The sequence below is a fragment of the Anas platyrhynchos genome, chromosome 15 (genome assembly GCF_047663525.1).
Source record: "Anas platyrhynchos isolate ZD024472 breed Pekin duck chromosome 15, IASCAAS_PekinDuck_T2T, whole genome shotgun sequence".
Classification (NCBI taxonomy): domain Eukaryota; kingdom Metazoa; phylum Chordata; class Aves; order Anseriformes; family Anatidae; genus Anas; species Anas platyrhynchos.
Genome location: NC_092601.1, coordinates 19,566,961 through 19,593,057, shown reverse-complemented (window position 1 = coordinate 19,593,057; position 26,097 = coordinate 19,566,961). Strand labels below are relative to the sequence as shown.

Below are 26,097 nucleotides of genomic sequence, written 5' to 3'. Positions count from 1 at the left end.
TGAACGGCACGTCTCAGCTTAGGGATACAATTAAAAGTTCACCCTAATTAATCAGGGGTAATTAACAGACCTTGCATCTCTCTCAGATTAATTAATCAAGGAATCCAGAGCAAATCAATGCGGGCAGGAGGGAAGCCAAGGAGGGCGGGGGCGTCACAGAGGCCACGGGCTGCCTGACCCACTTTGCTGGGCTGCGTCACTGATCCCTCGTACCGGCACTGCCCCGTCCCTGCCGTGGGGCTGGGCCCGTGACCTGGGTGCCACCAGTGACAGCAGCGTGATGGCACTGCCAGCATTGCGGCGTCTGGCCCCGTGGCAGCCTGCTGGGCACGCAGGGGCAGCGGTACCCAGGTGAGAGCACGCCTGGGGGCACGGGGCCGGTGAGCGCCGTGGTGTCCTCGGCTGAGGGCTGCTGTAGCCATGCCAATCGTTAACGGTGGTTTGGCTGCGACTGTTTTATCTCCCGCTCCCCAAGGAGAAGCATATTGAGATAATCCAGACAAAATGATAGATGTATATCGGTGTCTTGTGTATGGATCTGGCTCAGCGTTTGTAATATTTTGTTGCTAAGGAAGTCCTCGTTTGTGGTGTGATCGAGGACCCCATGCCAAGTCACGGAAATTGATGTGCTCATAGTGGGAAACTTAATCACCAGAGGGTAAATGCCCACCTCGTTTTTCTCATGAAAGAGAAACGCAGCGCTTTGATTTTTGGCTCCAGTATAAACAGGGTGTGATTAAATATTGTTTCCCCTCTCTTGCTTGTCATTAATCAGGATATAGCTGTGAGCGCTGGGTGTGATGTGGGGACACTTGCTTTGATTCCTCAAGTTCTTAAATGGTTTTGTTCTCTTTTCAATCCCATTAAAAATAGAAGGCAGGGTGTTTCAAAGTGCTCCTGATGGAGAGCTCCTCTGGTCCGAAGGACGTGTGCTTTCACAGGGAAAGGGGCTCTGCAGGCGGGCAGAGCCCCCGGCACCCGGCCACCCAGTGCCCTCCTGCCCCTCGCACTGCCTCGAGGTGCTGCAGTGCCTCACGGCACCGGCACGGCCTCGGGGCTGTGCCCACGCTGGCCCTTGCTGCTCTGTGTAGGAAAGCCCTGGCTCCGGCAGCACTGTCCCAGCTGAGGGAATTAATCAGTGCTCAGCTCCTGTGGACAACGTGCTTCCCACGCAGGGGTGCAGCCCTGCCCATGCCCCTGGGACCTCGTGGGGCTGGCATAATTGGCTGCATTGTCCTACAGCGAGCAGAGCCTCTCGTTCAGACACATTCACTGCCCCTGAGCTCCTGGCGGCTGGGCTGGGAGCCAACACCTGCAGCAGGGGCACCTCAGGGACAGACCTTTCTGGCACCTGGAGAGGTTCTGCTCCCTGATGCAGTGAGGAAGAAGAGGGCAAGCCTTGCTCCAACCAGTGCCAGAGGACACAACAGTGTCAGGACTGAGTGTACGTTACCCAATTCTCTACCCTCGGTGTGGATGGGGCAGTTTTCTTTTTATTTTCTGCTCTAAAGCACGCTTGCTCTAAGGCAAGGATAGGGTTATAAAGTTATAGATGAGCCAGGCTGAAGATGAGGCAACACTGGAACAAAGCTTTAAGAAAAAATGACTGGCCCGTGTTTGACTACAGATTCCTCACCTGGAGTTAAATGTGATTGTGAAGGTCTGTGAGCCAAAGAGAGATTTCCAGTTACTGGAGAACTGGCTCCTGCCCCTGCGGTCCCCAAGGAGCAATAATGAGATTTACCTGAAGCAGCCACCGCAGCGAGCCCAGGAGAGCCTCATGCATGGTGCTGCAGTGACGAGGGGCAGCGGGTGGGTACGGGGTCCCTGCCTGCTGCAGTGTGCAGATGAACTCTGCCGACTGCTTTGTTTTGTGCAGTGCTGGTGGTGCAGCCTCCCCAGGGCACGATGTGTGCACAGCCCCAGCAGGGCTGCCCAGAGCCCTCTGAACCAGGGAGGGGGCTCGGGCTCCTTCCAAAGGGTCCGAGGGGCACTGGTGGGGTGAGGAGGAGCCAGCTGCCAGCGGGTGCCAGGACGTGAGGGCCACCCTCACCCACTGGCTCCCTGTCCCTGCCGGGTGGGTGCGGGCTGGGCACGGAGCCTCGGCCGCTCTGCTGCTGGGCACGGGGCTGGGACAGGCAGCTCGGCCCTGCCCACGCCCAGTTATGTTCTTTGCAGCGTCAGTGACAGATACGTAAGGATTAAATTGAAGTAATCTCTGTAATCTACTCAGCGAGATTAAAACCTCTCCCTGCCCCCCTCCTGTTTTTATCCCTTTCATTCCAGGACTCCACCAGCAGTGATTGCAGCCCGGGGAAGCCATTTAGCTTTTAAGCACCCTTCCAGCCTGCTTAAAAATGCATGCAGAACCAAATGAGTTTGTGCAGCGGGGCCATGGCTGGCTGCTCTGGCTGGGTGAGAGGCTGAGAATTAGGACCAAAGTAGCTCGAGTCAGAGTCAAAATTAAATTTATTGTTTCTGACCTTATTTGGAGTACAGTGCATTTACAAGTGATTAATGAGGCTTACAGCAGTTTCAGGCTCAGTCGTGCTGCTTGGCGCAGCCTTTTGGACTCTCCTGTCCTTGGTGAGAACCCTCAGAGCCTGGGAACCTGCCTGCATGCACCGAGCTTGGCAGTGCTGGGCCAGAAGGGAGCCTGCAGGAGCCAGGACGGGCCTTTGGAAGCGGCGCTGAGGCCAGGACAGCCAAAATGGAACCGGCCTGGGGGTTCTGGAGCCAAAAATCAAAGTGCTGCATTTCTCGTTCATGGGAAAAATGAGGTGGGCATTTACCCTCTGGTGATTAAGTCTCCCACTATGAGCACATCCCCATCCTCTGTGCCACCGAGCCCCTGAATCCCACTGGGGCTGCTGCCCATGGGCTTGGCTCAGCTGCGTTCCTCTCCTCTGCCTCTGGGCTGCAGAGCCCTGCACCTCCCGTTCCAGCTCCATGATCCCCATCCAGACAGGAAGAACGGGGAGACACTTGGGAGCAGCAGGCCATGTGGTGGAGGCTCCGTGCAGGCATTCAAGGACACTGCCAGCGCTGTGAGGCTGCAGCAGCTCAGCCCTGCCTGCCCCGTGGCACCGAACATCCCCTGTCCAGGTAGATGTACTGCTCAGCCATCAACTCCCAGCACAAGAAAAGGTGGCAGTTTGTCAGCCTGGAATCAAAAGGTTGTTAATGACATACATATTAGACACAGAAAACTGGATTAACAATGACACTTTGGCCCTGAGGGCTTTTTTTGGCTCTGGAAATAAATTCTACCCTTGATCTATTCTGCCTACAACCTGAAGACATCAAGGGTAGAATATCACCTTTAATCTTATTTGCTATTTCCAGTATGCATTTTATTGCTTCCCCCTCTTCCTATAGGTTTCACTTTCTTTGTGTATTTCAGTAATAACCTTCTATGATCTCTACATTGCTGCAGCCTTCTCTTTTGGCATGCCCGTCAGCGACCCGTGCTTGGGATGAGCCCTGGAAGGGGGGTTCCTTCTTACCTGCTGTCAGCTTGTGGCCTCTTCTGCTGGGGGGGTGGCAAGGAAAGGGGGCTGAGGGCTGATGCTGGGCTCCGCATCCTTCCGGTGGGGTTTGAAATGCCCCACAAGTACTGCCCCCACGATCCCGTGAGCTGGCACTGCTCTGTGCAAGGGGACAGCGAGGGGGGGAGGCATGCCAGGAACTCTCCTGGGGCAGTCTGACAGCCAGGACCACGCAACAAAGGGCAACCAGCCTGGGAGAGACCTGGGAGGGACAGGACTGGGAATGAGGAGACTTAATAAAGGGCAAGGCAGAGCGGTCTTGAGCTGCTTTGGTAAATCCCAGCACAACAAGGGAGATCGGAGAGCCTGGGAGAAGTGAAGGAGGAAAGATGAGAAAGATCATCTTGGAAAGACAGCCAGGAACAAAGGAGAGGCAAGGCGGAGAGCAAGCCATGAAAAGGGGCAAACAGATGGAGGAAAGACAAAGGCAAAAGGTGCAAGGCTGGCAGCCAACAGCAAGTGCCAGCTCAGCTCGGAAAGGGGCAAAGGTGGGGAGGAAGGGCTGGAGGCAGGACCTGCTGTGGTGCTCGTCCCCCCAGCACCACAGGGGGAGGCAGCACGGCATCTCCTGCAGCCCTCAGGGCTCCGTCTCCCTGCACACCGGGGCTGCCCCGCGGCACAGGGCCAGGGCTGCGGCCCCACCAGGGACAGCAGGATCGGGGCCGACCCCCGGGGCTCCCACTGGCACAGGAGGCAGGGCGAGGGAGCGCTGAGAACACCAGAAAGCTGTTGTTTATGTGGAGCCGGGTGTAAACAGCAAGCATGTCATGGAAAAAACATGCCCTGCAAAGATAGAGAGACTGAAAGCAAAATTGTCAGCTTTACAAAACATTCCTCCCTTGCAAAGCAGAGAAACCTGGAGGTGTCTAGGCATCCACACCAGCTTTATTTATCCAGGCGCCTCTAATGTTCATGCCTAGGCAGTGTGTTTGCTGCCGAGGCTGGATCACCACGTGGAGGCAATAAAACGGCTAAAAATGGAAAAAGCAACTTTTCCACAGATTTCCTGTGGCAGTTTGTCATGGAGCGGAGCTGAGTGATTGATGCCTTCTGGCCCTGGAAAGGGAGCCCGCCGGCGCCCAGCCCCTCGGTTCCCCTGCTCCGTGCTCCTGCCCCGCTGCCACCTCCCCGGGCCGAGGTGCTGAACCCACAGCAGGGGCTCCATCGGCTCCCTCCTCGCTCAGCACAGCACCAGCTCAGGCGGAAGGTGCCCAACCCAGAGAAGTACCAGGCGTGGGTGGGTTTACACCAGCCAGGAATAACCCAACGGCTGTTGACTCCTCCAGGCTGACACAGGATGTACGCTGCTGTTTTCCGCTGCGATCTGCACGGAGCTGCTGGTGTCCGAGCCCCTGCTCTGGCCCCTGGCAGAAGCTGCTATTGCACAGAGCACCAAACGCAGCACCCAGCACCCCAAAGGCAAAGCTCCCGTGGGTCACTTCACCCTGCCAGGACGATGAGGTTGGCCCCACACGGGACCAACCCCCTCCGACTGTTCCAGAGCTCTCCTGATCCAGCAGACACTTGGTTCTGTAACTATTTTTACACTCCCAGTGAGGTCCAATTTTGTTGCTCCCACACAAGCACAGGCAAAAGAGGCTGCAGAGAGCACTGCTTTTCTGCAGCCTCCTCCATTTTTCTTTACATCTGCACTGAGTTCCTGGGTGCTGCACAAGAGGAAACCTCATCCCCAGGTAGCCAGGCAGCTCACAGTATCCTCATTTCTGCTGGGCTGCCACTTTTTGCCTGTCTCATTCTATTACCGTCCCTCTTCCCAAGTAACAAGACAAGTAGTTTTCTGCAGCTGAACAAGCTTTCTGTGCCGAGAAAGCAGGGGCAGTGACTCTTAATGTTTAAGTGGTGCTGCACACAGTCTTTTGGCTTAAGTGTGAGCAGCCAAGCAGAAGCCTGGGCTGGAAGGGTGCGAGAGGGAAGGAAGCGTGTCAAGTGGAGGGAGCCAGAGGACTGGGGACGAAGCAACAGTCTGCATCCATACCCTGCAACAACCGTGTGGTTCTCCTGGGTCAGCCTGCTTTTAGGCCATCACGGTTTGGAGACTACGCATCCCCAACCTGGCAGAGAAATGTACTTCTTGCGTCTTGTTCTTCCAGCTGACGGCTGCTCCTTCTGCCCTCGCTGAGGCCAGAAATCACTGCCGCCGTGCGGGGCGGCCCCTCCTCGCTCCTGTCCCCTCCCTCGCAGTGCAAGCCGCGGGGCCGGGGCTGCTCAGGCGCCGGGAAGGAGGCTCGCCGGGAGCTGGAGGGACACCGCGCCTCGCTGCCAGCGCCTTCCCCAGCCCGCTGCCGGCTCTGCCCGCGCCTCGTGCTCCCGCAGCATCGAGCCCTGCCGTCCCTCGCCCCGGGCCCACCGCGACCCAGCGCCGAGCCGTGCTCCCGGCCGGGGCCCTGTGCTGCCGGCCCTGCCCCGGGCCAGGCTCCAGCCGCCGAGGCGCGGTGCCCCCGTCCCTGCTCCGCCGGGAGGACGGGGCTGGAAGCGGGGCGCGGCGCTGCGGGACCCCCCCGCTGCCGGGGTCCGGCGGCTCGCACCGGGAGCGCGGCCGCTCCGCGCCCGGGCAGCGCAGGGCAGAGCCGGCGGGGCGGGACGGCCGCGGGCAGCCCCCGGCGCCGCTCCGGGTCCCGGCGCGGCGAGAGAGCGAGGCCGGTCCCGAGCCGGTCCCGGTGCCAGCCCCGGCCCCAGCCCCGGCCCCGCCGAGCGATCGCGGGGGCTCCGGGCGGCGCTGACGTCAGGCGGCCCCTTAAATAGCAGCGCCGCCGCCTCTGCCCCGGCACTTCCCGCGGAGGCAGAGCCGCCGCCGCCGCCGCCGTCCGGAGCGCCGCGCCCGCCGGGGATGGGAGCCGCGCCGCCGGGGCCGAGGGCGCGCGGGGGCCGGGGCGGCGGGCGCAGCCCCCCGGGGCGGCCCGGCCGCGCCGCCGCGTAGCCCCGGGCCATGCCGGAGCGGCCGCGCCGCGGGGCCCCGGGGGCAGCGCCTCGCCTGCGCCGCGCCGAGCCGCGCCGGGCCGGGCCGCACCATGCCCGCCGGGCCGGCCCCATGGAGCCATGGCGCGTAGGGCGCAGGGCGGGCGGGCCCTGGCTCCGTCCCGGCGGCTGGCGCGGAGGCTGCTGTTCGCGCTGACGCTGTCGCTGTCCTGCTCCTACCTGTGTTACAGCCTGCTCTGCTGCTGCGGCGGCCCCGCCGCGCCCCGCGCCCGCTGCGCGCCCGCCCGCAGCGCCGCCGCCGCCAAGAAACTTCTGCAGAAGTCGCGGCCGTGCGGCCGCCCGCCCGCAGAGCCCCCGGGCAGCGCCGCGCCCGCCCGCCGCCCCCGGGAGCCCCCCGCGCCGCCGGCCGGCAGCGCCCCGGGGCCGGGCCGCCCGGGCACCAAGCGGCTGCCCAGGGCCATCGTGGTGGGCGTCAAGAAGGGCGGCACCCGCGCCGTGCTGGAGTTCATCCGCGCGCACCCCGACGTGCGCGCCCTGGGCACCGAGCCCCACTTCTTCGACAGGAACTACGACCGCGGGCTCGAGTGGTACAGGTGAGGGCGGCGCCGCGGAACGGACCCGGACCCGGCCCCGCCGAGCGCCCGACCCCGGGCATCCCGCCCGGCCCGCGGGGCCGAATCGCCACCGCGCTGCCCGGTGCCGGTGCCCGGTGCCGGTGCCCGTGGCGGCGGGCGGGGACGGGTCCCTTGGCTGCGCCCCCCGCGGGTCGCGAGCCCTCCGGCGCCGCGCATCCCCGGAGTGCCCGCGGGCGCAGCGCACGAGGGAGGCTTGGCGCTGGCGGCCGAGCCGGGGAGGTTCCCTCCTCATCCTCACCGCCCTCCTGAAGGGCCGAGCAGGGCCGGGGGGAGGCCGCTCCCCGCCCGTGCCCCAGCCCTGTGCCCTCCCTCCCGCGAGGCTTCTGGAGCCCCCAGACCCGCATCCACCCTGTGGGTGCAAACGCCCCAGCCCCGTCCCTGCGGGCCCCCGGCGCTGGAGCCAGGACGGTGAAGCAGGTCTCCCACCCGTCGGAAGAAGCACCCGGCAGTGAGAAGGGGCGAGTCACAAGGCTGCGGGATGGCACAGTCACTGTCCCTGGTGCTGCAGCCCTGCTCAGGGTTCCTCAGAGCCCCTGCCCTCCCCCATCTCCTCTGTCTCAACTCAGACAAGTGAGTGTGTCTGCGATCCCTAATACTTTGCAGAGAGCAGTGAGTGCATCTCCAGCAGGAGATGGTAAGATTTTAATTTGAGTAAAGGCTTTTGAGGGCAGTTCAGCGGTGCTCAGAGAGGCAGCGAGCGCCATGCGTGGGCTCATCCCTGTGCTGTGGGCAGTGAGATGGCCTCTGCCCAGTGTCCTGGCGTTTGTTTGCTGTGTGTCGTGACAAGTGCTGCGGGCGCTTTGGGTGCTCTCAGGCACGGCTGGGTGCTTGTGGGGTCATCGGGAAGCAGTGGAGGCTTTGTTAGCCCCCTGGTGCCTGTGAGCTTGCAGCAGGAGGATGCCCAGCACAGGCAGAGCACTGGAGCTGGTTGTGGGAGGCAGCCCATGGGGCTGTGCACCCAGCTCTGCTCCCTTCCTCTCTCATGCACTTACTCCTGTCTCAGCAGTGGTTTTCCAACAGCGATGTGCCCTGTCCCCGGGCAGAGCGGTGCTCCTCGGCTGCCAAATGGGTTGGGATGCACCACGATGCGATGCTCACTTCCAGCTCTTCTGGGATCCCTGTATCTGTCTCCTTGCTGGCCAGACATGAGTCATGCCTGTGGCGTCAGGACGCTGCTTTCTGACTGCGAGCAGGTCAGAACTGCTCTGTGTATCGCAGGGGTGGTGCTCCAGCCATTGGCACCGGCACCGGGTCTGTGCTGGGGAGGCAGCTCAGGCACTGCTCGGGGAGGGCTGTCAGCAGATGCAGGCAGCTCCACTGCTGAGTTGTACATGGGTCACGGTGAACCCTGCAGAGGGATATGTTCCGTTCCTTTTGCTGTGGCACCGCTGGCAGGTGACTGGAGAGCCAGCACAGGTGAAGCCATGTCTGTCCTAAGGGAACTGCAGCCAGCCCAGTTCCTCCTACCCTTCACCTGCCGTTGCCCCTCAGCAGGTTTGTCCCCCCATCCAGATGTCAGATGCTGTCACCTGTCCTGCATTGCCTAAAAGCTATTGGGAGCGATTCTGCAGTGCAGGTGAATGAGGACAGGAGCAGCAGTGGTTTGGCTGAGGGGCACCGAACAGCGGGATGGGCAAGGCAGCAGGACACAGGTCCTGCCGAGCGCCTCGCTCAGAGGGGAGCTGCGTGTGCTCAGCACCTGGCTGGGAAATGGCCTCCCCATCCTGTGTCCGGGTCCTGCTCACAGTCCTGGGCCCTGCAAGCTCTCTGGGCTCTGGCACTTCCCCACGCGTGGTGGCTGCAGTGGGCTGTGGGGAGCCTGGGGCTGGGGGCCTCGGCGGCAGCATGGGACCAACCCCATGGCACTGCTCCAGGGGTGGTGGCTGTGCTGGGAGCGTGGCCGGGTGCTGCCAGGGCCTGGCTTTGTGTCCAGATCAATAGATCGCATCGGAGCAGCGGAGCTTCCAAATTACTTCAGATAAAACAATTAAATGACACTTCCCTGGTTTTATTACTTTTTTTTTTTAACCTCACAAATGTGCCAAAACATAAGCGCGGAGGCTGCTAACGTATAAAGTGTGGAATTGATTTTACTTCTTGCAAGTGGAGCAATTAAATGTGGAGCAGGTCTAACCCACAGCATGACGAGCTCATGTCGCTGCCAAGAGACCAAGGAGGCAGGAGCAGGGTCCTGGCGGTGGCTGTGCCCCGGGGAAGGGCAGAGCTCTTGGCACCCGGCTGTGAGGGGCTGCCAGCCGGGACCAGCACAGGGGCCACCTGTTCCTGCTGGCTGGGAGAGGGGAGAGCCAGAGCACAGGCTGCGTGGAAGGGCAAAGGCTCCCCTCTTGTGAGCAGAGACAGCAGCTCCAGGAGCCCCTGCCCTGTGATGGCCGAGCTCCGTCCTTCCCATCCTGTGCTCCAGTGGGGAGCCGAGTGGAGGGCGCAGGCAGAGCTTTGCTGCAGGTGGGAGCAGCGAGAGAGCTGACTCCCTGTGACATTCCCAAAACTTGAGCTTCTGTTTTCCTGTGTTTTGCCCTGACCCTGAGTTGGGCTGATGTGGAGGTGGCAGAAGCAGTGCCAGGGGAGCTGTGATGCTGCTGTCCTTGCTGGCTCCAAGTGCTGTGCTTACTCACAGCTGCTGTTTCCCTGGTGGCTCCTGTAGCACCTCCTGCCTTCTCCCAGGGCAGCTTTGGCTCATTCCTCTTGGAGACTGCACGCTTCAAGTGGGCCCTGAGCGGGACCCCTCTGCTCTCCCCCCTGCGAGACCGCACAGCTCAGGAGCTGGCTGCCTAATGACAGCAGCCCAGAAACACCCATGCCATTCCCAATTCCCATCAGCCTCTCTAATCCACCTCATTAGCTAGAGATACACTACAGGAAAGGTATTTTTAGCAAGATCTGTTTTAAGACAACTGAAACCAAACAGCCAGCTACTGGGGAATATCGATTCATTACCAATCCTGGACTAAATGTTCGATACAGAGCTTTTCCTGCTGCAGGTAGCGTGCCAATAACCTTCAATATTTTCCAGAGCACAGGGAAGACAGGGTCGTTTAATTTGCAGTTAACTTTGAGCAGCAACTGTGGGTGCAGTTTTCCTCTCCAAGATTCCTGAGTTACTCCATGAAATGCTCAGCACCGCCGCGTCGCTGTCCCCAGGGAGCTGAGCTGGGAGGCGCTGGTGCCATGGGCAGCCCTGGGCGGCTCCAGCTGGGATGCAGCCGCGTGGATCCTGTCCCAGGGCAGCTCACTGAGCACTGCCAGCCTCCCCTGCCAGCCTCCCTGCTGTGCTCGTGGCCACACTGGGGAACAGACCCGGGGTGGGGAGGAAAACGCTGCACCCCCCACGCCTGCGGAGGGAGCGTGCAAGCCCTGGCTCCCGCACTCCGCCTCGCTAATTGCTCTCTGCTAATGGCCAGGTTGGCTCACACACAAATGGGAGCCCATTAGGGTTTGCCCAACGACACCGACTGTTTTGTGGGCTTGACTGACAGTGCATTTTGCTAAAGTTAATTAGCAAGAAGAGAGGAAGGCAGCAAGCTTCAAGGATGCTTTGAAGTTTCCTTGACTTCAGAGAGCGCCCAGGCGCAGAGGAATGGGTGCGGGCCCCCGGCACAGGCTGTGTGCCTGAGGAGCTGCCCTGCCTGCAGCGCCTGCCCTGGCTGCTGCCGTGGGCCTGGGGTGGGCCTGGGGCAGCCAGAGCCCTGCAGCCTGGGAGAACGCAGGGAGGTAAATCCTTGTAGGGCGCCAAGTCTTCAATATTAATGATGCGTGCTCTCATTCTGTCTTCCATGACCTTGTTTGTAAACACTGCAATTTGTTCTAACCTTCGCTTCAGTAGCATGAAATCTCTCTCAGAACCTGGCGTGACCGTGGGCATGGATGCTCCATGGAGCTGATGAGTGAAGGCCGCTGGGCTGTGGTGACCTCGGGCATCTGCTGCAGGGACCCCAGCCCCGTGGGAGAGAGCGGGCCCTGGGGCTGGCAAACAGCGGCTGGGGGCACAGCCCAGCTGGCCTGGGGCCGTGTCAGAGGTGTGTGAGGGGTGGCTGCATCGTGCGAGGCTGCTGCTGTGCTCTGGGTGCCCGCACACCGCCCCGTTCCTTTGCATGTTCCAGGCACTGGAATATCTCCACGTGGGCAGCGCGTCTCCGGCTTGAGCTTTTCGTTAGGAAGCACTGCAGCAGCCGTGGCACATTACGGGATTTTTAATGAGTGTTTTAGAAGTTTCACCTCTGAAAACAGTTGCTGTGGGAATGGCCAAGGGGCAACCCCAGCCCCTCTCCGTGCGCTGCGGCCTCCCCGGGAGGTCGGTCTGCACAGGGCTGGGATGTGCTCCCCTGCGGGTTGTTCCCTGCCTGGCCTGCGGCTGCTGGGCGCTAGGAGTTGGTGCTGGGTGGCTACTTACAGGGATGGGAGTTACACCCAGGCTTGCATGCGTGAAGGACATCAGCAGTGTGCCCTCTGGAAAAGATTTTGTTGACTTAAAGGACACAGCAAATCTCTGGAGCATTTGAATGATTAAAAATGAATCAGCAACAAAGTTAATTACTGTGCTCACACTGCTTTTATGCATTGAAATGTCCCTCATTATCTGTCTGTGAGCACTGGTGTAAAATCTTGGAACATAAACATTTATTAAGGGAGCTGCTCCATCGTTAAAGCTCTGGACTGCCTCAGTGCAGGGCCCAGGTGTTCTCCCGGTGTGGCAGGAGGGACACGGGGCTGGGACGGGCCTTCCCTGGGTCGTCCCTCAGGTCATCATTTTCCCAGCGTGGGTGACAGTGTGATCCCTGAACTGTGCAGGCTTTAGGGCGACGCAGCCGAGTCCATCCTGCTCAGCTGAGAGCCCTGCTCCCGGGGCCAGCATCCCCGGCCCTCGCAGCGTGGCCGTCCTCAGCAGGGGACACTGCCGTGGGGAGGCCTGGGGCACATGGGGACTGGGGCTGGTGCTCAGTGCCCTGTGGCCTCCTCCTGGTGCTCTGTAACTCCATGACTGCCAGCTGTTAGACATGGGCTGCTGTATTGCTGTGTCCTGAGAGTCTGCTGCAATGTCACTCCACCAGAAGAGCTATTTTATCTTCCTCACACCTCAGTTTCTCGCATGCTTGACCCAGTTTTGCTTAAACCTTTGTGGAGCTTTGCTTGAGCTTTCATCTACTGACAGCATCTGAAGTCCTGCCGAGCCCAGCACTGGCCCCACGTGCACCTGTGGCACAGCACAGCACAGCACAGCATGGCACGGCACGGCACAGCATGCCATGGCACAGCACGGCACGGCACAGCACAGCATGACCCCTCTGCAGCAGGCACAGGGCTCAGAGTCAGCTGGAGGCTGTTTGCCTGCTGCAGGCAGGCTCAGAGCAGCAGCCGAGGTTTGGGTCCCCACGTCACCGGTGCCTGCCCAGGCACCCTGTGCGCCCCAGCCGGGCTGGCTGCATGGGAGCGGGTCCGAGGGGAGCCCAGCAGGTGCTGGGTGTGCTGCAGGATTTCGCTGCCCACCCAGGCTCCCCTCTCCCCGTGCCCAGGCAGCAGGCGCTGAGCCCATGACATCGGGTGGCTGAGGGAAAGCGCTCGGCCCTCATCACGAGAGCCAGCACTTGGGATTTTTTTGCCAAATTAAACAGTTTGTTTTTATGCCGATGAGTGGATGAAGTCCAGGATTACACACACTTCAGTCTGCGGCCTCTGAGGAGAGCCCTGGATGTGCTCGCCAAATCCTCTGCACACAGCGAGCGGCAACAGGCAAATATTTACCCAGGAGCTGGCAGCTCTGCTGCGTGCTGCACGGGCTGGATGCAGACCTGGGCCGTAACGGGATTATCGAGTGTGTGCTCCCCCCCGCACGCTTATCTGCAATATCTCAATCATCTGATGAATTTTTGTACAAATTTATCCCTGGGAGAGTGTTTCACGCATGTTCGACATCAAAGCAACGTAGGCAGCAAGGGAGCGTATGTTTCTTTAATGTGGGAGCGTTGTAGGGGCCGCAGGGTGCCCAAAGGCAGATTATGAGAAAATTAATAATTCAGGCCTGGGAAAGGTGCTGGCGAGAAGTTAACTCCTTCAGGGCAGGCGCTGCCTTCACAGCGTGCAGCCGGGACAGCCACAAGCAGGGCTGGGCAGGGATGTGCCGGCTTCAGGTGCTGCAGGGGACGGCCACCAGCTTGGGGCAGGGACGTGGCTTCTGTCCCGGTGCTCCTGGCGCCTGGGAAGCGTCCTCCTGCGGCTCCTGCCGCCCCCCCCAGGTGCGCTCGTCCCCTCGCTCCAGTAAGGGGGCAAATACAACCCCGAATCTGAGGGTAGGAAGCGAGCGTTAGTGCTCATAGAAAATGTCACTAAAGGGCTTTAAGAATTTAGTAACTACAATAAAAATAATCTCTAATTCAAGAGGAATTAGTGCTGTATCTCCAGCCAGATTAATGCATTGAGCAGGGGATTTGGCTGGTGCTGGGAAGCCCAGAGGGATTGCTGCATGTCCCTGGGGAGCATCCTGGGCTCGCAGAATGGCAGCGGGGCCAGGGCAGCCGCTCTGTGGGGGCAGGGTGGGCTGGGGGCACGGTGGACTGGGGGCACCTGCCCTCTCCCCAGCGCAGCAGCAGCAATGCCAACCTCCTCGGGGAGCCCGGCGTGCTGTAGGGAAGGGGCTGTGGGCCTGCCTGCGTCATCGGCCGAGCAGAGCACGGCTGGTGGAGGGAAGGCTGGGGAGGGCTGGGGGGAGCCGGGTGGGAGCTGTGTGCATGGGCACCGCAAGCAGATGTGTCTGCAGCCCACGCCTGGCAGGCGGGGAGAGCTGCGATGCCCCGATAATTAAATCCCTCTGGTGGTCAGAGGGCTAGCCTTCTTGGCAAGCACAGGGAAAAGCAAATGAAGTGGAAAGCCCGTGGCTGCTGAAAGGCGTGTGCTGGAATGACGGGGGAGCTGCACCCCGGCGCTGCTGCTGGGAAGTGCCTCTGACCCCTGCTCCTCGGAGGGGACCCCAGCGGCTGCCCCCCAGGAGGTGGCTGTGCTCCCTGGGCTGGTCCCTGTGCAGGTGAGGGGCGAGGCGCTCCTGCAGCCCACGCTGCTGTGAGGCCGGACAGGAGCTCGCTCCACTACCTCCCTAATGATTTCTGCGCAGAGCTGCCCTGCTGCTCACTCAGCATCAGCTTTTTTAACCTCCTCCATTTCTGCTGCGTTGCAGATTCCCCTCACCAGGACAAAGCGCGGACGCCTCGTGCACGCGCTGCCAGATGGAGAAAGCTCCCGTGTGCTCTCCCCAGCCGGGCAGTGCCGATGGGACGAGCGCAGGGAGAGCCTGGTGTGTGTGACAGGAGCGTGAGCGGTGCTGGCACACGGCAGGGGGAGCTGAGCCTCTTGGTGGGGTGTCCTGGGGCAGGGGAAGGCAGCACCAAAACCACTGCCCGTCCGTCCTGGGGCACCGACACAAGGGTGCCTTGTTCCCAGGGTGTCGGTGGGACTGGCACGTCTCTGGCCAGGGCTGCACCTCCCCTGCTGGGGCACCGTCCTTGGCCCTGGTTGGCACCGTGCAGGAGAGGCAGCAACAACCCTAAAATCGGGGGGCACGGCGGGTCCAGGCAGCGCGGGGCACCCAGGGCGGCACAGCCCAGAGGGCCCCAGCGCCGCGGAGCTGTTCCTGCTGCACCGGGGTGCGCAGCGCCGCGGGCCAGGTGCTGGGAGCCTTCAAACCTGAAGACACGAGCCCGAGGCTTAAAACTCTGTGACATGCTATTTGTATGCAAATAACTTTGTGAATGCAGAAGTCCAAAAATATCATTTTAAAGTCAACTGTAATTAAGTTTGCAATGCATTTCCCAGCTCTTGCAGCTCTGGGGATCCCGCCGTTAACATAAAGATGAATGTGTGGATGACATTTCTCCCCCTTGCATGGTTTCACTGGTGATTTATTTATCTATTCGGGCTGTGTTTTGTTGTCTCAGCAGTCTCTGTTGTTCAGGAGCAGCAAACACTGGGAGTCCATCTAAAAAAAAAAAAAAAACAGCTCTTGTCTCATTTCTGTAATTTACTATGCAGAGATTTTTTGTTTTTTCATAATTGATTAGAACCTGTAATTTCATTTTTTAAATACATGGACCTAATAGCTCACGTAATGAAAGTCTAACAAGCCTGAAGATGAGCCATTAATGAAACAGCAGTTTTATGATTCTCCACCAATATATTGTAATAGTGATTCGCTTATAAAGCTGTCCTGCACTGATTTATGATGAAACTTGTTTGTGATATGGAGATACCAGCAGTGGGGCCTGGCACTAAATTAGCATTTCCTGACAGTCATTAAACAATGGGAATCATAATCTGGATTTATGGGGTTTGGAGCAGAGCAGTGGGAAAGGCCAATTAAGCCACGGCTGTGCTCAGGTACCTATGTAAAACATCCCCGTTAATTTATGCTAGTTAATTAGTTCTCTTTCAAATGAGAAAGCTGGTCAAGAGCAAGTGAGGGCTGCAAGGCCAGCGGGACTGGGACCAGGTGGGTGCTGCCCCCGTGCCACTGCTGCGTCTCCTCCCAGCTGTTTTCCATCAGGGTTCGTTCTGCAGACCAAGCCCAAAGGCAGTGGCTGTGGACCTTGTTCCAGGACCCTGCAGGGACCATGTGGATTTCCAGAGGGCTGAAGGATGCTTCCCTGGCGGTCTCTGGTCGGGGTCACGGCTGCAGTGTTCCCAAACAGCTGTGCTGCAGCCAGGAAGGCAGGGTCTGTGCAGGGTTATCCCATGAATAAATCAGTGCCTCGCTCCCGCTGGCCGCACTGCTGCAGGCGGGGTTGCTGATGTTTGCTTCCCGTGGCTGCTTCTGTCCTGAGGCTGCGCTGGGCCAGCCCTCAGGAGATCCAGGTCTGGTCAGATGCCTGCTGTACCAGCCCTTCCTCTGCCTCACTCCCCGGGTCCCCTTGTGGAGGGGACACAGAGCTGCCAGGCTGCAGGCGTTCCCCTGTGCCACATGAGCTCTGCCTGTCCTCTCAGAAGAGCCGGGGGGGCCCAAGCCCCCTGCACACCAGAGGTTGCAGCGGGGGGCACTGGCTGCACCCAGGGCTCACGGGCAGGGGCTGTGCTTGGGGCCTCGGGCAGCTGGCAGCAGGCTCCAAGCAGGGCACAGGCGGCTGCGGAGCGTTGAACGTGTGGTGGACTGCTCCGAATAAACCCTTCCCAGAGGCACATTTCTCAGCTCACCATAAAGCTCTCCCCAGGCAGCGCCTGCTTGTGCCTTACAGCTTGCGTTCTGCTGCGCAATTAAATTGCAGTCGCTGAGCCACTAACTTGTACTGCAAAGTGGAAATTGTAGCAGATGCTTTTGAGCAGTAAACACAGCTGAAATATAAGGTGCCTGTGAGTGCAGGAGAGCCTGTGGGTGCCTGTGGCACACGCTCCCCTGCATGTGCCTGGGGGGCTGGTCACCTGCGTTTGGCACGGCTGTCCCCTGGCTCCTTCAAAGCCCTGCGGACAGGGAGGAGAGCGGTGATGCCCCTGCCCCTGGCCCACGGAGGACACCTTAGAGATGCTCTGTGGCATCGTCTGAGCTGGCACAGGAGCAGGCTGTGGTGTTCGGGCAGGGCAGCAGACACGGGGCTGGGTATGGCTGGCAGCACAGTTTGCAGGGTTGGGGAGCCCTGAGCCAGGCTGAGCACCTGGATGCCAGGTGAGCTCCCCCCTCCCTGGCAGTGTGGGACAGCAACGCCCCGGCGTGCCCACTGCTGGCATAGGGGCAGCAAGGCCCCGGGCACCCTGTGCTTCCTGCTGTGCCCCACGTCTGGCTGCGATGGATCCAGGAGTTCACTCTAGTAATACAAAGCCAACTCACAAATCTTTCCATCCCATTAGGCTTTATTTGATTTTGATGTTCACTTGTCGAAGCAAGTGATTTAATTAGCCCTAAGCTGGGCCCCAGCCCCTCGTGGTGCAGCACCCCCGGGCTGCCCCCAGCACTCCACCGCTGCCCGCCCTGCACATACCCGCTGCCTGGCCCTGCAGCTCCGCTTCACACACAGCTGGGGCACAAGGGCTGCATGCAGACAGTGCTGGTTGTCAGGCTGAGGGGACACCGAGGAGGGGTGGCTGTGTCCCCACGGGGGCTGGAGCCAGCACAGCTCTGGCTGGCACCTGGTGCTTGCCTGTGGTGCCCACGGCTCAGGGAGTGCGGGAGCCTGGCTGCACTTTAATGCTATCAGGGAGGGGAGGAGCCAGGTAATTGCAGTAATTCCGGAAGGAGCCACTGTAATTTCTTGTGCAAATGGCAGCCAGTGTAGTAATACGTGATAAAAGGCTGGGCGAAGGCTGGCAGAGGCTGTCTCCTGGTTAATGCGCCCATGGCAGCGATCCTGGCGGATGGCAGGACCGCTTGGCTGCGTGGCTGCGGAATGAAGCCACACGCTGTCCTTAAACTGATGATGAAGCTGCCACTGGTGGCGATGGGGCAGCCCTGGCTGCTGCACAGCACCAGCTCCCTGGCAGCTCAGCAGTGCCCTTCTGTGCCATCCTGCCTGGCTCCAGCCCCCCAGGAGCAGCGCGTCTCCTCTGGCTGGAGCACATGGGGGCACTGGGGCACACCCCTGCCCTCTGCCGGGGCTCTCAGACGGGACATGGGGGGACACGGCCGGGGCAGACCCCGCAGTGCTGCGGGAGGGAGCGGTGTCCTCCTGCCCTGCCGGGACTGCGCACACCGCCCAGCGCAGCGTGGGCAGCCACTGCGAGCGGCACAGCTCCTTCCTCACCGTAATTTCCTCTTTGCCTGCAGGAGCCTGATGCCACGAACGCTCGACAGCCAGATCACGGTGGAGAAGACCCCCAGCTACTTTGTCACCAAGGAGGCGCCGCGGCGGATCTTCAACATGTCGCGGGACACCAAGCTGATCGTGGTGGTGAGGAACCCGGTCACCCGCGCCATCTCGGACTACACGCAGACGCTCTCCAAGAAGCCAGACATCCCCACCTTTGAGGGGCTGTCCTTCCGCAACCGCAGCCTGGGGCTGGTGGACACCTCCTGGAATGCCATCCGCATCGGGATGTACGCCGTGCACCTGGAGAGCTGGCTCCAGTACTTCCCCCTCTCCCAGATCCACTTCGTCAGCGGGGAGAAGCTGATCACAGACCCGGCCGGGGAGATGGGCAAAGTCCAGGACTTCCTGGGCATCAAACGGGTTATCACAGACAAGCACTTCTACTTCAACAAGACGAAAGGCTTTCCTTGCCTGAAAAAAACAGAGAGCAGCAGCTCGCCGCGCTGCCTGGGCAAGTCCAAAGGGAGGACTCACGTGCAGATAGACCCCGAGGTGATAGAGCAGCTCCGGGACTTTTACAGACCTTACAATATCAAGTTCTATGAAACAGTCGGGCAGGACTTCAGGTGGGAATGAGCACCCGGGAGCAGAGCTGTGGTGACGTGACGCTGCAGTCTTCCACGAGGGTGGCCTGTGGGGGCCGTGGCCAGGCCCTGCAGCCAGCCCGGCCCTCCTGCAAGCCCCAGGCACGGGCAGGGCAGCAGCCGGGGTGCTGCAGGGTGAGCGGGGCCGGGGGAGCCCAGCTGGGGAGGCGCAGAGCCCTGCTGCAGCCCCTGCAGGATGGGTCCCCGTGGGTCGGCAGTGCGGTGGCTCGTGCTGGGGGGTCCTGGTCCTGCTCACTTGTACAGCCCTGTGGTCCTGGGCCACGGCAATGGCCCCACCTCGCAGCCCGTGCACAGGCTCCTCCGGGGCGCACCCCTCCTTGGCACCCCAGGGTGAACCAGGGCCCCCGGGAAGTCCCAGCCCCAGGGAGCGGAGGAGGCATCGCTGCCTGTGGGGTCAGGGCAGGGAGGGCCCCAGCCGCCCTGCTTCGCCTCCCAGCACTGCAGCACGGCGTGCAGCCACGAGGGTGGTGAGATGTATCTGCTTGAAGAAAAACTGTCTTTGAAAAATGTTGTACTGATATTTTGTCCTGTGAATAAAGCACAGAATCCTGCTGTTACGGGTACTTTAGTGGCACTAGCATCCTTGTTCAGCATGTGATCTCGTGTGTAAATAAAAGCGGCTACCACCGGTCCTTATGCATGGGCTTTTCTTAGGGTAAGCCCGTCCGTGGGCTGGGGCAGCTCTGTGCTGCCCTGCTCCCCTCACTGTGCCGCTGGGGCTGGTGGAGAAGCGGGCAGCGGCACTGGGCAGTGACCCCGGGGACAGGACCAGAGGGAGGGAGGGAGGCTCAGCCCCGCACAGCAAGCAGGGGGCCCGACCACATCGCTCAGGAGCACCAGAGACACCCCAGCATCAGTACCGCCTCCTGGCAGGCTCTGGGAGCAGGCTGTTACATGCAAGGGACGGGAATTTAGGGTGGAATTGAATGGGCTGTTCTGTAGGAGCCCACAGTTACACCTAAATGTCAAGTGCAGCCTTGCGAGATGGCCCCCGGGCTGAGCTCACCTCCACTTCCCCTGGCTGCCGTCCCCTCTGACTCCCTGCTGGCTGCAGCCGGGCAGCTGGAGCTGCAGCCCCGTGCCCAGGCTCTGCCACCAGCCACACGCAGCCCCCCGGCAGCCCCCCAGCAGCCCCCTGCCAGCAGCAGCCCCACGGCCAGGGTCCTGGGGGTGTCACCGTGCGCTTTGCCCAGGCGCGGAGCTGTGGTGCTGAGGGTGTGCGAGCGGAGCCTCCCCGCAGCACCCAGCACAGCTGTCCTGAGCGCAGCCGGGACCCTTGGAGCCTGCCCGGAGCAGCGTGAGGGGCCACAGCCTCGGGTGGTGGAGACGGGCACTCTACAGCACACCCAGCCCTGGGGGAGCTGGGGACCCAAACTGCTCCCACAGGGCTCAGCCGGGGGTCAGCCACCAGCACCCTGGCTCAGGCTGCACTGAGCACTGAGCGCTGAGCTCCTGTCCTGCCACGGCAGAGCCCACGCCGAGGTCACACGCACAAAGCCCCGTCCCATCCTGCAGCAATCCATTTCAGCACCCTGTTAGCAGGCGCTGTAATGAGCAGCTCCGTTCGTGAATATCAATAACTGCTCTTGTCGGAGCGGTGTTATTTGCCTTTCCGAGTGCTGGACTGTTTGAATCATCTATTGATTTTCGTAGTAAATCTCAGGCATTTCTGTCAAAGGTTGCAATTTACCACTAGCATCTAAATCTCAGCGAGAGCCCGAGCCTTCAGCCTCTCCTGGCTGCCAGCATGAGCAGAGCCTGTCCCTGGGGCTGGGGGCAGTGGGGCGGCCGAGCCTCTCCCCCCACAGGGCAGAGCAGCGCGGGTGCTGCCACGGGGCTGCTGCTCGGGGTGCCGGCCATTCGCCCCCGGTGTGCAGCAGGGCAGGGACAAAAGGAACAAAAATCCTTCCCCGTCCCAGTGTGCCTGCTGCAGCGTTGTGCGTGGCACGGGGGCGGACAGGCAGGGGAGCAGCACAACCACACTCAGTCCATGGGACCTCACTGGAAGTGAGGCCTGTCTGGAGAGCTCTAATTGGAAAAAGGTGGAGGTAATTAACAGACATCTCACACAGCCCACCCTGCCTCCCCTTCCACGAGCATCCAGCAGCAGCTGCAGGAGCTGCAGGAGCTCCGCGAGGCCAGCAGCGAGGGTCCCAGAGACAGCTGCAGGCAGGCGGCCAAGCAGGGGATTACCAGCTGCTGCAGGAGGAGGGGATATTTCTTATATGAATTTTCCTTTAAAGGACAAACATATTCACAGCAAGATTCACAAATCCCAGACTCGCGGTAGAAAAGCCATTTCCAATCCAGTCCAGGGAGGCAGAAGGTGCTGGGCTAGATTGATCCCCCTGACAATGCTGTATTAGTGGGAAATTAGAGCTGGAGGCTGGAGAAACCGCTGCAATATCAAACAACTACTTTACATTTGTCCGTACAAATGGAGGGAGCAGAAAAGGGCTTAAATCAAGTATTAGATTTACAAAGGGTAAGCAAATGAGGGCTCAGGAAGGGCTGTACTGGAAATGCTGATCACATTAGGAGCTCTTAAAACGTGGCTTAAAAAGCGCTCGAGGAGGCAATCTGCATGCAGCAGCAGCAGGACGGGAGGTTCATTAACGTCGAGCAACGCTGCCTTGGAGATGCCGGCACTGAGCAGAGGGGCTGCCAAAGGGCAGCTCCCCCTCGACCGGGCTGGGGTCCTCCCCGCTGCCCCCTGACCGTGCCCGTCCAGGGATGTGGGTGCCAGAGCCTCCGTTCAGACCCAGGAGCCAGCACGGAGCTGTGCCGGCACCGAGTCCCCGGCCGTCCTTGCCCAGGAGCCCAGCACGTCGGCGGGTCCCGGCACGGCGCAGAGCCATCCGGGCACAGCAGCAAGATTTCAAGCAGACCGGATTAGAGCGACTAATCCCCTCCCAGTGGCTAAATCAGCTCAAAGCTCTGGCTTAGCAAGCTCTGTGAGCTCCTGCAAAGGCACGCAGGGTCACAGTCAGGAAGGAGAAGCGCTGGAGTTACGGCTGGTGCTGGCTCCCTGTCCAGCCGGGCTGTGCTCGGCAATGCCTGACCCAAGGATGGTCCCCGGGCAGCTGGGGGGAGGCTCTGCCTGGGTACAGCGCCTGGCAGTGCCAGGGGCTGCCAGGGGACATCTGGGGACACTCACTGCGTCCACCACAGCCCTGGCAAGCTGCTGGGGGACAGCCCGAGCAGGACCCCTGCCGCTTCGGCTGCGCTGTGTGCTGGGATTGCTGCGCCCACATTCCCCAGAAGGAAAAGTGGGGACTGCAGGGGTGTGCTGTGGGCACTCCTGTTGTGCCATCGGTGCTGATGGCATCCGCTCACAGAGCCCTCGGAGCCCCCCTGTGCGGGAGGGAGACCTCCTGGGCAACAAACCAATCGGCTATGTAAAAAGTGTTTGCTGTGCCGTGTAGCTGCAGTCCTGAGCAGCCTCCGTGCCATTAAATGGCTGTAATAGTTGGGAGGAAAATGCTTTAAGAGTGAACTTTATAAGCTAGCATGTAAATTGTAACAACCACTGTTTAATTTTTACTGGGCTGCAATTTAAGCCCACTATTTCAGCTAAGGGTGATGGAGCCTCACCAGAGTGCTTCGAAGACTTGATGAAAATGTCCCAAGACAGGCCGACAAGGCAGACCTTTTGTTGACTTGATTAATGTGCGTGCTGAGTTCAAAGTGCTGAATGCAGCTCGCTGGTCGAGGAGGGCTGTGGCTGCAGCCGTGGCTGTCAGCACTGCAGTGCAGCGCGGTGCCAGAGCGCTGCCCCTGCGGCTGCAGCTCGGCCAGCCAGGCTCTCCCCGCGGGGTGCTGTGACACAGAGGGATGGAGCTGGCCATGAATGATGTGAACCTGCAGCAACCCTGCGCGGCTCTGGGCAGGCAGAGGTGCTGCAGAACCGGCCCAGCCCCAGCACGTGCCTGCTGCCTGCGGCACACGCACCCTGGCAGGCTCCTGGCAAGCCCCTGGCGTGCTCCTTGCTCCGTTTGCAGAGGTGAGAGGTGCTGGGGAGCCACAGCCTCAGGGTGCGGGGTGATGAGAGAACTGCTCGACACGCAGGCAGGACCCCCACCAAGAGGGGTCCCCCGAGGGCTGTGGGGGTGCTGCCCGTGGGCCTGCCCAGCTGCAGGGGCATGGGGCGCTGCGTGAGGAGCTCCCTGGTGCGGCCACTCCACAGCCCTTGCGTGCGGTGTGTTGTGATCGGCTCGCTCAGGCTTGAACCCCCGAGGGCAGCTGTTTAATATTTATCAGCTCATAAATACTTAAACATAATGAATGCGACTTAAGTGGTCCCTGATCCTGTTTACGCTGAAGAGCTCTTGAGACATGCTGGGTCAAAGGAAACCTTTCTGGGCCCGAATTTACATCCCTGGCAAGTGCTCTGCCCTGCCCGCGTGGAGCAGAGCTGCCAGCACGTCCCTCGGAGCCGCGGTGCTGCTCCTGCCCCGCTGCCACCTCCCATCCCTGGCGGGGGCAGGAGGCAGTGACAGGCATGCAGCCACCCTTCGGGCTCACCGGGCCAGCTCAGCACCAGCACCACACCAGCCAGCCCCGGCTGTGGCTCTGCACTGCACCTTAAATTAAGGCCAAGTATTTTCGGTTGCTCAAGAAGCATCATTCGTCTCTCAAACTGAGGTGGGAACACAGTGCCATAAGCACTGAGGAAATTTGATTAACTTCTTCTTAATTAATATAATTCACTTTCGCTGCTGGCTCCACGCTTACTGCCCACAGCGGGGACCAGGAACCAAGCGGGGCGCTTGGAGCTGGGGGCTGTGGACAGCTCTGTGCTGGGGGAGCCCCGGCCCCGTCCTGACACCTCTGGGTGAGCTGCACCCACAGGCTGCTGCTCCTGGACGGGGGGGACAGACCCCTGGACAGACCCCCGGACAGACCCCAGCTCCCTGCCTCCCGCCCCCCCGGGAGCCCCACTGCATCTGGCAGGCTCCAAGCCCCCTCCCCAGAGCCCAGGCTGCTTTTGCAAAAGTAAATGAAATTTCTCTTTTATGTGAGCCGCTGAGGCACAGTGTATAAATTAATCAAACTCCTCCGAAGCTCAGATCTTCTGCAGAGCTTCATTCACTTAGGAAACCAAGCCCGCCCAGCCCCACGGCCCCTTCTCTGATGCCTTTGGCTGCTGCCCCCTGTGACGGCCACGGGCACTCAGTTGGCACACTCGGGGTGCTCTCCTGCCCAGCTGCAGCCCCCTCGGGGGTCCCATCCTGCTCTGCACCCCCGTGCAGGGTGGGTGCTGAGTGCCCCAAGGTTGGCCCTGCTCTGCCCCCACTGCATGGGGGGAACGGGCAATGAGGAGAAACTGCTGGCTGCCCATGCGGGTGTCAGCGTGGCCGGGTGTCAGCCTGCCTGCCTGCCTGCCTGCTTTCCCAGCAGCTCACGTCCTGCACAACTGATTAACGTGCTCAATTTGCTTTGAAAGTTTTCCAAATTCTTCCACAAGCTCTGTGCAGCGCTCCAGAGAACAAGAGCGTGTGAAAAGGAGAAGATCTGATGGTATCAATACTGCACTGAAGTCTGGGCGTCACTGCATAATTCATTACCTGACAGCTAATTAACCAGCTGGTCCAATTAGGGTGACTCCTGCAGCCAGGGCTCAGGGCATGCAGGGAGCGGGGCCCTGGTGCTCCCCACAAGCAGGCAGCTGCCGGGGGCCACGGTGCCTGGTGAGGATGTCAGCTGCGACACGAAGCTGCTGCCAACACACGGGAGCACGGGGATGGCTGCAAACGCCCCATCAAGAGCATTTCAGCACCGACGGAGAGGTGCTGCTGCTCACACCCCTGCGAGGAAACCGACTCCAGCAGCAGCCCCAAAGGCAGCAGTGATGTGGGGCAGGGACCTTCACCAGGGCCCTGCTGGCAGCGCTTGGCTGCTGGGCAGTCCCCAGCCCACGGTGCTGGTCCTGGGGGCACAGGGACACCAGTGTGGGGCCAGCACTGGGAGGCGCTGGGTCCCCGGCCGGTCCTGAGCCGTGGCAGTGGGGCAGGTCCAGGCAGCAGTGTGTTGGGTGCCAGCAGCTCCCTCGCTGCAGCCTGCTCTTGAGGCAGGCACGGCAGTGAGGACAGCAACGGCTCGTGCACGCTCCGCTGGCTGGCAATAAGGATGGCTTCGGTATAAATATTTACCTAGAGATTGAATGGATTCAGCTGAGTTCATTCCTATTAGAGGATCTGTTAGTAATTATCTGAATATGCGTTATTACCTGGGGACCTATAATCTGCCACAGTAATGAGTTCAAGTGGCTCAAGTGGCATAACAAACAGGAGAGGGGAGGTGGGAAGGGTACGGCTGCCATCCGCAGCAGGGGCAGGGCAGGGCTCAAGGACAGCAGAGTCATCGGCCTGAGGCTGCGGCAGCACCGCGGCGCTGGGATGCAGGGCTCCTGCTCTGCCCACCAACAGCGGGGCAAGGCGAGCATCGGGCATGGTGCAGGGAGGGCTGACTGAGCTCAGAAAGGAAAAAAGAAGCTGAAATGTGGGGGAAACCAGTGCTTCCCAGCGCTGGTGCTGTGCATGGGATGCAGGACGGAGTGCGGCAGCTCCCGCAGGGCACCCAGGCTCTGGCTCCACGCCTCCGTGCAGCCCAGTCCTGCCCAGCTTACAGACTCACTGCACGTCTTCCATTGACTGCATCTGACTCAAACAAGATAAAATAATTAAACAGCAGGCTGTGAGGCTGAGCTCATTGTCCTGCTGCTGCAGGCATTGACTCATCCCAAAGCACAGCAAGGGAGAAAATCCCCTCTGGGAGAGGTGTCCGGGCTCTGTGTGTTTGCCAGGTGCACAGCCCGTGCTGCTATTGCCACTGGAGCACGCCCAGCCACGCACACCACGGGGCCGCAGGGTGGGAGTCTACAAGCACAGCGATGCCCTAAGAGGCAACACAACAGAAGAAGTGCCCAGGAGTGCCGGAGGTGAATCACTCTGGTGCTAATCCTGCGAAGGATCTGACCTGCCAGCTGAAGTGAGCACCCGCGGCCCATCTCTCCCTATCACACACAGCATGTTCCCCTTGCTGGCACGCCGTGCTCTCGGCAGCCGGGCAGGTGAGCGGTGTCAGGCCTTGCTGTGCCCAGGCTGGTGGTGAGAGCCACGGCCCCAGAGCCAGGGCCTGGGGGCCTGGGGGCTGCCCAGCACCTCCCGCAGCTCTGGGCATCGCTGGAGCTTGGGACGGGGCCGTGGGCACCTGCCCCTCGTCTTTAGGCAGCTCTCAGCTTCTCCCACCTTCCCTGCCTGGCAGGTCCTGCTGGATTTGAATATTGTGCATACAGCTCTTTATTTAAGGAACAATGATGTGAGACCAGCAGATAATCTCTGTCCCATCGCTGCGCGCTGCGGCGCTGCCATGTGATATCGCTGTGTTTAGCTACGGCACTGTTGTGAGAGCAATACGGTCATTAAGCTCTAATTTCTAAAACAAAGATAAAATTACGTGATTAAGATCTAATTAAACTCTAACTACCAGCACTATGAATCACTTCAGCACACAGTTTAATGGATGTCTTTTGAAGCCATCATGCATTTTGTTTCCTTCTGTGGCCGATGATTTCCCT

General features: G+C 60.4%; 2 protein-coding genes across 2 annotated transcripts; one reads left to right on the top strand and one right to left on the bottom strand.

Annotated features, from left to right (window-relative positions):
- Positions 1–2,588: 2,588 nt before the first annotated feature.
- Positions 2,589–6,607, bottom strand: LOC139998768 (uncharacterized). The gene is made up of 2 exons (XM_072024002.1): positions 3,507–6,607; positions 2,589–3,163 (listed from the first exon to the last, which is right to left on the bottom strand). Exon 1 carries the CDS (start codon positions 6,605–6,607, stop codon positions 5,606–5,608), a length of 1,002 nt encoding a protein of 333 aa, XP_071880103.1. The 3' UTR covers positions 2,589–3,163; positions 3,507–5,605.
- Positions 6,485–19,154, top strand: HS3ST2 (heparan sulfate-glucosamine 3-sulfotransferase 2). The gene is made up of 2 exons (XM_027469157.3): positions 6,485–7,078; positions 17,871–19,154. Exons 1-2 carry the CDS (start codon positions 6,606–6,608, stop codon positions 18,487–18,489), a joined length of 1,092 nt encoding a protein of 363 aa, XP_027324958.1. The 5' UTR covers positions 6,485–6,605; the 3' UTR covers positions 18,490–19,154.
- The last annotated feature ends 6,943 nt before the right edge of the window (positions 19,155–26,097 follow it).